Consider the following 9,900-nt stretch of genomic DNA (forward strand, 5'->3'; position numbering starts at 1 on the left):
TTCCCTGCTGAGCTCCAAAAATCCCCGTGGAGGGTTAAAAAACCGGGGTGCTGCGTGTGCAGGGAGAGGAAAATGTTATTTTTGAGCTCCTCTGAGCATTGCCAATGTGTTTCCCATGACTGGGAGGGAGGGAATTGAAGGTTTTGGGGTTAAAAATGAGAAATTTGTAGTCAAACCCTCCCTAGGGGAGTTCACGGTGCAAGTGCTGGGTGCCTCTTCCTGGAAATATCCATGAGTTCATCTCGGGAAATGTGGGGGCTTAAAACGAATTCATTTTTTCCCCTTCCTTTGGATGAGGTGAAGTTTTTCCTTCCTGCTTTTGGGGGAATTTCTCCTCCTCCCAAGGGGCTGCAGCTGGTGAGAGCCGGGGCTGGAGGAGGAGGGGTCCTGCTGTTGTGAAATGCAAATAAATGGAAATAAATCCCTTGGAGAGCGATTGGCACCGAGCCTGGGCAGCTCGGGGGGGGCTCTGCCCTCGGCCCCGCTCAGGTGAGACCCCACCTGCAGCGCGTGGAGCCCACCTGGAGCCGGGCTGGGAGAGCTGGGAATGGTCCCCCGGAGAAGGGAAGGACCCAGAGAGAGATGGGAATGTTCCCCTGGAGAAGGGAAGGATCCAGAGAGAGATGGGAATGTTCCCCTGGAGAAGGGAAGGATCCAGGGAGAGCTTCCAGCACATTCCAGGGCCTGCAGGGGCTCCAGGAGAGCTGGAGAGGGATTTGGGATAAGGGATGGAAGGACAGGACACAGGGAATGGCTTCCCACTGGGAAAGGAGAGATTGAGATGGGATTTTGGGATGGAATGAGAACGGGGAGGGGCTGGGATGGAATTCCCAGAGGAGCTGAGGCTGCCCCATCCCTGGCAGTGCCCAAGGCCAGGCTGGAGCACCTGGGACAGGGGGAGCTGTCCCTGCCATGGCAGGGGTGGCACTGGGTGGGATTTAAGGTCCCTCCCAACCCAAACCACTCCAGGATTCCATAATAAAGCATCCAGGATCCCAGGATGAAGCAGGGCTTGGGTCGGGCTTAACGCCACCGAAACAGCAAATGTAAAAACTCCTTTATTAGAACAGAAACTGGAATTAGACAGAAATTAGAAAACTCCTCTCGGACTGCAGCGGTGCCATCGGTGGGAGCAGAGGGGGAGAAAACTGGGACTGTGGGGATTGGGCCAGATTTGGTGCTGGAAGGGAACAAAATCTCCTTCAGGCCGGGGAGAGGGGACGGGGGAGGGCGGAAATGCAGAAAATGCAGAAATTCGGGAAATGCAGAAATGCGGGAAATGCAGAAATGCCGCGGGGGCTGGCACACAAAGGAGGCTGCCGGGCACCTTGGCTTGATCCGTTTTAATTTGTACCAGACGTGGAACACTTAGAAAAGGCTCAGCACGGCAAATCCCGGGCGGGCATGCAGCGTGACAGGTTACAAAACATCCGCGAAAGGACGGGGCACCTCAAAGCCCTGCTTCTCCGGTGGCTGTCCTGAAAGGCTTCTTTGCTCTCTCTTTATAGATATTTATATTTATATATATAATATATATCTTCACTTAGCTTACACCGATGCAAAAAGGGGAACAACAACAAAAAAAAAAAATCTCATTTAGGACAGTGTTATTCAGTGCCTTGCAAAAATAAAATACACGAGAGATATTAAACGCAGCGCCGCGGGTGTTACAGCTCGTCCCCAGCCCAGCATCCACACGAGAAGCAAGAATTTCACCCGTTGCTTCCACAGGGCAAAGGAATGACTCACAAATGTGACTTTTTTGGAAAGCATCTCCCTTCCCAGGCCCGTTTTTCCCGATGCTGTTTGCTGTACCGGCGTGCTTTAGCTGGTTTCAGTCTCTTGCTACGTGCCTGACCCCCCTGAGAAATCCTTTGTGCTGCATTTGAACGTCCTTTAGGCCCAGGTGCTGAAGCATGAACACGACTCGTCACCCGGAGCATCCAAACTAGCTTTTTCCCGGGCTGTAACACCATTTTGGGGGTGTTTAGGGCATTCAGCAGCACTTTCTGCCTCTAAAGACCGACTGGTGCCTCATCCTGGCTGTGGCAGGGAGTAAAAAACGATTTTATTTTGGTGTGTTGCTGCAGGGGGGTTTTGCAGCATGCAGGGTGTGGAGCTCCTTATGTACAAGGGGAAGGGGCTTTTTTTTAGGATGGAACGGTTCAAATTGCAACCTGGCAGCTTGAAAAACCCCCTCTGAGACCCCCGGGGGCTGAGATTAAACCCTGCCTGTTAACCAAGAGGATTTTTGGAAAAGCTCCTGCCAAGGAGAGCTCCCCCTCTGCCCGGTCCCTCTCGGGGTGGCCCCGAGGAGGAGGAGGAGGCGAAGGCCGCGGCTCTGGCCTCCGCGTTTGGGGCAGAAAAGCAAATTTTCATCCCGTCGCCTAAACCGGAGGCGCCGGCGAGCGCCCAGGGGGCTCCTCACCAAAACCAACCGAGAGCGGGGGGACCCCACGGGGGACACGGGTGACACCAGGAAGGCGCGGGGCGCTCTTAGTGCAGGGCGAAGAGGACGAGGAGCAGCAGGGCGGGCAGCGAGGCGTCGGCCAGGCGCTGCCGCACGCCCGAGGCCAGCCGGTACTCCTGGTACTGCTGGATGCACATCTCGCGGATCACCTTGGTCACCACGCGCGTCTCCAGCTCAGCCTCCGTCTGGTTGAGGGCCGCGCCGGCCTCCGAGGCGTTCTTCCTGGCGGCGGGGCCGATGTTGTGCTCGGTGACGGTGATGTTGAAGCAGTCGGCCACGAAGACGTCCTGCGGCACCGGGCCGCGCTGGTCGCGGTAGTCGCGGTAGTAGACTTGGTTGGGGTAGCGCGCGGCGTTCTGGTTCCACCAGCGGTACTCGTCGGGGCTGTCGAAGCTGTAGTGCATCCCCGACATCACCCTGCCCATGGCGTAGCCCCCCAAGCCCCCCACCACGGCGCCCGCCGCCGCCGCGCCCGCCACGTGCTTGAAGTTGGTCTTGGGTTTAGGCGCCTTCCACGGTTTTTGGTGGTAAGTCCCTCCGCTGGACGGGTTGTAGCCCTGGCCCCAGCCCGGGTAGCCGGGGTTGTGGGGGTAGCCGGGGTTGTGGGGGTAGCCGGGGTTGTGGGGGTAGCTGGGGTTGTGGGGGTAGCCGGGGTTTTGGGGGTAGCCGGGCTGGCGGGGGTAGCTGGGCTGGCGGCTGCCCGTGCCCCAGCCGGGTTTGCCTTTGCCCTTCTTGGAGGAGGCGAGGTCGGTGCAGACGCCGAGGAGGAGCAGCAGCAGCAGGCAGGAGGTGCCGAGGAGCCGGGCCATGGCTGTGGGGACAAGAACAGCACCTCCCTCACCGGTGGGTCACAAAAAACACGGCTGGTCCCCTCAAATCCGGCTGCAGAATGAACAGCTTTGGATTAGAGGTGTGTTTATCCCCACCCCAAACCCTTTATTTCTACATAAATATAAAATATTTTTAATATATGTGTATATATATACATATATTAAAAATTATATGTATATGTATATGTACATATATATAAAATTTAGTCATTATTGTATTTATATATATTTTATTTATTATTGTATTTGCATGTATTATGACTATATATATGATTATTTTATTTTTATCTATTTTTATATATTTACATATATGCATATATAGGTATATATGCATATATTTTATATATGTGTATATATCTGTGTATTTTTAATATATTAAAATATGTATATACATTAATTTATATTTTAGTATATGTATATAAATATATGTATCTACATGTATTTATTTTTAATATATGTATAGAAATGTAGGTATATATTTATATTTATATATGTGTGTAGAAATATTTATATATTTTATCTATTTTTGTTGTTGTTGTTTTGGTTTGGGGTTTTTTGTTGTTGTTTATTTTGGGGTTTTTTTTTTAATATATCACCCAACAGGACCCCTGCTGGCAACGGCAGCTTTAAGTGACGAAAGAAAATCTTCTGGGGAGAAAATGTTCCACCTGATTTTGAGATAAAACCCCGCTTATCAAACCCGCCCTACCCAACCTGGGGCAGGACGAGATTCCTGCTGTGCCACCATCGATGCCAAGGATGGATCCAGCCCAGCCCCGAAGCTTTTGGGCTCTCGGTGCTGCAGGGAGGGCAATGCCCAGCCTGGCCCCGGGACGGGGGGTTCTATTCCCAAATTCTGTGTGTTTTACCCAAATTCCTCTTCATTAATGGGCATTTTTGGGATTCAGACTCTGCCAGCATGCGGTGACTCGGTGAATGCCAGTTTGCTGTTGGCATTCCGGGCACCTCCCACACTGCCCGGGGACAAATCCCATTCCCAGGGGGGATAAATCCCATTTCCAGGGGGGACAAATATTTCTGTGGGGGATGAACCCCATTTCTCTGGGGGATAAATCCCATTTCCAGGGGAAAAAAATCCCATTTCCCTGAGGGATAAATCCCATTTCCAGGGGGGATGAACCCCACTTTCACCCCTCTGTGCATAATCCGGCCGGGACAAGGGACAATCCCCACCGGGGCTGCAAATCCTTTGGAAAACACCTCAAAGACCAAAAACCAAAAAAAAGGCCAAGCTGCCAAACCCCTTTAATGCCTCCTGGCAACGCCAAGGGCACTGAGTGGCTGCTGGCCTGGGTTTAATGTTTAAATCCTGGTTTAAAAAAGGGATTTTCCATCCTGCCCGAGGCTGAGCTGCCGCACAAAATCACATTCCCAGGCTGGGTGGGCTTTTCAGCATCCCTGGATACATCTTCCTGCTCGTGGTACAGCAAGAAATAATTTGGTTTGGGTCTTAAATGTATTTTTTTGCAGCGATTATGGAGTTACCCCAGGAATAATCATAATGCAGGCAGGAGATGCTGAACTTTCCTACAGCCAAAAAGGCCAAAGGAGCCCCTGTTGAAGCCAGAAATTCTTCTGTTGCCACCTAGACACGGATTTGTGTGCCACAAAAATCAAATTCATCTCTTTGGGTTCTTAGTTATGCTTTTTCTCCCCTTCCCCTGCAGAAATCTGGGTTTATATCCAGAAATATTTAAATTAAAGGCCCCTTCAAGCTCAGTGGTTTGGGTGGGATCGTTTGCGAGGCCCTAAATAAAACCTCGGGGGGATGCACCCTGGCGATGGGGAGGAATTCCAGGTTTGGGATTTGCTCCTTCTTGGAAAAATCCGGGCTCAAGGAGCCAGGTTCGGGTTCGCTGCCTCCCTCTGGGGGCAGGGATGAGATCAGGGGGGTTAAAAATAGCCAAAAGGCTGGGAAAAACAACCGGCTCCTTGGGTGCTCGGCAAAATGAGCCATGGGGGAGGAAAATCCAGCCAACTGGGCATTTTTAAAATATATTTTTGGAGGTATCTCTCCCCCCCTGTGAGCTCCGAGGGGTTAAAAATCAGACCCTGGTTGAATTAAAAATTAAAAAACCTGGTTGGAGAGGGGTTCTGGCAAAGCACTGCCGTGGTTTTATTGAGGAAATCGTGGGGTTTGAGGCTGGTTCGGGGATCTTGGGGTATCGCAGCGCTGAGCTGCTCCTCTAATTGCCTTTAGAGCTCTGATAAACAGGATACGGGCGCTAATTAGCGAGCCAGGAGCTTCGCCCCAAATAAATGAGTTGTCTGGGCGAAGCCCTGAAGGAGCTGCTTCCTGGGAATCCGGGATTTTCTCCCGCAAAAAATCCCAGATTTCTCGAGATGCTGTTTACTGACCATGACATTAATATTAAATGACAGATCGAGTGACTTCACAGGGATTTTTTTTTTTAAATTTTTTTTTTTAACCTTCCTCCCCTAGATTCGCACAGCCGGCGGATGCTGGAAATGAGGAATTAATTCAGGTGGTTTGTGGCGGAGCTGGTTTTTATCCGTGCTGGAGGAACCCTGCGCTCCCCCAGCGGAAAATGGAGGCTGAGAGCAGCAATTACGTGCTGAGCCTTGGCAAGGAGGAGGTTTCGCTCGGAGGGGAAAAACCAACACCCAAGTGCCAAAATATCACTGGAAATAACCTCGGGGAGGTCCCCGGGGAGGCGGAGAGGGAGAGAAGGGAGGTGGGGAAGGTGGAGGTGAGAAGATGCTCCGGGATGGGGGAGTCCGGACCCTCCTGGGCTGAAAATTCCGGCCTGGGGAATTTTATTTCCCAATTAAATCGGAATTTCCCTGAAAATGTCACCCCTGGGTTTAGAAATCTCCCCCGGCCCCTTTGTCTTTCATTTCCCCAAACAACGGGGGAGCGGCTGGAAGTCGGGGGAAGAGGCAGAACCCTCGGAGAAGAAATTCCCGATGTTGAGTAAACGCTGAGTAAACAAGAACCGGGCAGGAGCAGGGCGCTGGCTTTTAAGGAGCCGCTGGAAATGTCAATTTTTGGTCAGGAAAAGAGGCAGCCCCGCACCCCCGGCGTTCCAACCCCCCTCGCCTTCGGGTTTATCCCTCCCGCAGCCCCCGTGTCCCGTTTTTCCCCGGCACTCACCGGCTGGAAAGGCGCTGCCCGCTCGCTCCGAGGCGATTCAGCCGCGGAGCTCCGCGCAGCAATAAATAGCGAGAGGGAGGAGCTGCTCCCGAGCAGCCCGGCCCCGCTGAGCCCATCATCATCGTCATCCATCGGCCGTCATCCCTCATCCATCCCTATCCCCCGGGAAAGACGCGGACGGCTCCCCGAAATCCGCGGCTTCACCCCGAAGCTTCACCCCAAAGCATCCCCCGGGCGCAGGGAGCGGAGCAGAGGAGAGCCTGGGAAACCGCGGGGTTGTGGTTTTATTGGAGAATTGTCAGGGTTTGAGGCTGGTGTAAAAACCTTGGAAAACTGCAGAACACGGATGGTTTTATTGGAGAATTGTCAGGGTTTGAGGCTGATTTAAAAACCTTGGAAAACTGCAGAACACGGATGGTTTTATTGGAGAATTATCAGGGTTTGAGGTTGATTTAAAATCTGGAAAAACTGCAGAACATGGATGGTTTTACTGAAGAATTATCAGGGTTTGAGACCGATTATAAAATCTGGGAAAACTGCAGAGCACGGATGGTTTTACTGAAGAATTATCAGGGTTTGAGGCTGATTTAAAAACCTTGGAAACCTGCAGAACACGGATGGTTTTATTGAAGAATTATCAGGGTTTGAGTCTGATTTAAAATCTTGGAAACCTGCAGAACACGGATGGTTTTATTGAAGAATTGTCAGGGTTTGAGGCTGGTGATATAATCATGGAATATTGCAGCAGTTGGATTTTATACTGAGGAAATATCAGGGCTTGAGAATTATCAGGGTTTGAGGTTGATTATAAAAGCTGTGAAAACTGCAGAGCACGGATGGTTTTACTGAAGAATTATCAGGGTTTGAGGCTGATTTAAAAACCTTGGAAACCTGCAGAACACGGATGGTTTTATTGAAGAATTATCAGGGTTTGAGGTTGATTATAAAAGCTGTGAAAACTGCAGAACACGGATGGTTTTACTGAAGAATTATCAGGGTTTGAGGCTGATTTAACAACCTTGGAAACCTGCAGAACACGGATGGTTTTATTGAAGAATTGTCAGGGTTTGAGGCTGGTGATATAATCATGGAATATTGCAGCAGTTGGATTTTATACTGAGGAAATATCAGGGCTTGAGGCTGATCTTAAAACCTTGGAAACCTGCAGAACATGGCTGGTTTTACTGAAGAATTATCAGTTTGAGGCTGATTTGAAAATCCTGGAATATCACAGCATTTGGATTTTGTACTGAAGGAGTATCAAGGCTTGGAAAATCCTGGGAAATTGCAGCATCTTGGTGGTTTATTGAAGAAAAACTGAACGGAATGAGGAGGTTTGGGGCCGTTTTGGGAATCTTGGAAAATCACAACGCTTGGAATTTTAATGGAAGATACAGCAGGGTTTGGGGTGGGTTGGAAATCTCCTGGCTGGGAATCTGGGAGAGGCCAGGATGCTTTTAGCAGCTGCTGGCTGCAGCTCCAAATCCATTATCCCATGGAGCAGAGCTGCTCCCAGGGCTGGTGGAGAGGAAATCAAACCAGCCCGGAGCTCTGGGAGAAAGGATGGATTTGCCTTTCAAATCTGTGTCCCTGCAGAGGAGCAGAACTCGCTCCTGCCGTCTCCAGTTGTGCCGAGGAATCCTGAAATTCAACGGGAGGAAACGCCACAGAAAACAAAGAAAAATTCCCATGGGATGGCAAAAACGGGCGGGGTTTGGTGGGTAAAGATACAGCAGTGGAATATACAGAGATCTGAAGACCAGAATGGGGGAGTTCCCCAAATTTTAGGGTTTTCCCAACTTTTAGGAAGTGTCCAGGCCACACCTGGGAGGTGTCCCTGCCACGGATGAGTTTTAAGGTCCCTTCCAACCCAAATCCCAGGATTTTGTGATTTGAACACACCCCAAACCCTCCTGAGGCTGCCCAAACCAGCTGGGCCAGGAATGACCATCCTGGGCCACATCTGGATGGAAAAGGGATTTTTTTCCTCCACAGCCCTGTGATCCATCTGGGTTATGTTCAAATAAATTAAAGTGGTTTCTCCCTGGCAGGGAAATGGGAAAACACAAATGTTAATCCAGGCAGGAGAAAATGGAATAAGCAGGATTGAGGTCTGGGGAAGCCCTGCCCTAGAGGAGGGATTTATTCCGTGTGTGGATGTGCAGATGGCTCCTGGCAGCCTGGTTTGGGTTTAAATGTTCATCCAAATGCCATGCCAGGAAAAGGAAGAAACCAGGAACGGGCTGGCTGAGGGTTAATCCTGCATTAATCTAAAAATCAGGGGTTTGCTGTAATAACTGATTCCAGGAGAACAACAACAAGGGAAAATGATCCATCTGAAAAGAACATTTACTGATAATTGTGCTGTGGCCAACACTGAGAAATAAACCTTTTTTTTTTTTTTTTTTCAAGGAACAGAAATTCCATTTGCATAAACAGAGACACTTTGTCAACCCCCAGCTGCACATCAAGCAGGAGCATGGATTATTAATGAATTTTTAATTTCTTCTGGAAGTCCTCAGGGCTGAAGCCTCCCCTCCAGCGCATCCAGGGCAGCTCTTTAATGGATTTTTGGCATCCCAGGGTAAAATTTCTGTCAGCCTGGAGGCAGGAGCTGCGTTGAGCTCCTCAGGAGGTTTGGTCCTTCTGCATCCAGGGTGGAAATAACGCCCCGGGCCCGGGGCCAGCTCAGCAATCACTCATGGCATGAGTTGTGCTCAGGAAATGCTGACTGCGGTTTTGGGGAGGGAGGAAAGTTCGTCTCCTTCGCGGCCTCTCATTGATTTTGTGTTGGTTTTTATTGCTCGGGTTCATTGAAAGTGTTTTTGTTCAGCCAGCCCTGGCTTTGCAAAGGCAGGGTGAATATTTAACCCATTTGGGGTTAAAATGTCCGTCCATTGGGGTTAAAATGTTCGTTTGTTGGGGTTAAAATGTTCATTTATTGGGGTTAAAATGTTCATCTATTGGGGTTAAAAATGTTTACCCATTGGGGCTGTAAATGTCCATCCATTTGGATTAAAATGTTCATTTTTTGGGGTTAAAATGTCCATCCATTGGGGTTAAAATGTTCATCTATTGGGGTTAAAAATATTCATCCATGGCGTTATAAATGTCCATCCATTTGGATTAAAATGTTCTTTTGTTGGGGTTAAAAATGTTAATTTGTTGGGGTTATAAATGTTCATCTATTGGCATTATAAATGTCCATCCATTTGGATTAAAATGTTCATTTTCGGGATTAAAATGTTAATTTATTGGGGTTAAAAATGTTCATCCATGGGATTATAATTATTTTAGGGTTAGGAATCTTTATCCACAGGGTTAAAAATATTTATCCACTTGGGTTATAAATGTCCATCCATGGATTGTGATTATTTTAGGGTCAGGAATCTTTATCCATGGGTTTTAAATGTCCATCCATTGGGGTTATAAATGGGGTTATGATTATTTTAGCATTAGAATAT

General features: G+C 49.3%; 1 protein-coding gene and 1 long non-coding RNA gene across 3 annotated transcripts; one reads left to right on the plus strand and one right to left on the minus strand.

Moving 5' to 3' along the window:
• Window positions 1-1,045: 1,045 nt before the first annotated feature.
• Window positions 1,046-6,586, minus strand: LOC121357296 (prion protein). Of its 2 annotated transcripts, none has more exons than XM_041474452.1 (2): window positions 6,437-6,586; window positions 1,046-3,281 (listed from the first exon to the last, which is right to left on the minus strand). In XM_041474452.1, exon 2 carries the CDS (start codon window positions 3,277-3,279, stop codon window positions 2,497-2,499), a length of 783 nt encoding a protein of 260 aa, XP_041330386.1. In that variant the 5' UTR covers window positions 3,280-3,281; window positions 6,437-6,586; the 3' UTR covers window positions 1,046-2,496. The 2 variants fall into 2 exon arrangements, with proteins under 2 accessions (XP_041330386.1, XP_041330385.1); XM_041474451.1 differs by having other exon boundaries at window positions 1,046-3,352; window positions 6,437-6,581.
• On the plus strand, window positions 3,800-9,589 carry LOC121357297. Its single transcript, XR_005955711.1, has 3 exons — window positions 3,800-5,328; window positions 5,765-6,032; window positions 8,849-9,589. It is a non-coding gene; the product is annotated as an uncharacterized LOC121357297 (long non-coding RNA).
• The last annotated feature ends 311 nt before the right edge of the window (window positions 9,590-9,900 follow it).

Source organism: Pyrgilauda ruficollis, unplaced genomic scaffold (assembly GCF_017590135.1).
Source record: "Pyrgilauda ruficollis isolate IOZ18807 unplaced genomic scaffold, ASM1759013v1 scaffold321, whole genome shotgun sequence".
Classification (NCBI taxonomy): domain Eukaryota; kingdom Metazoa; phylum Chordata; class Aves; order Passeriformes; family Passeridae; genus Pyrgilauda; species Pyrgilauda ruficollis.

Coding starts and splice junctions, on each gene's coding strand:
- LOC121357296 (XM_041474452.1), bottom strand. CDS start 3,279: ATGGCCCGGCTCCTCGGCACCTCCTGCCTGCTGCTGCTGCTCCTCCTC.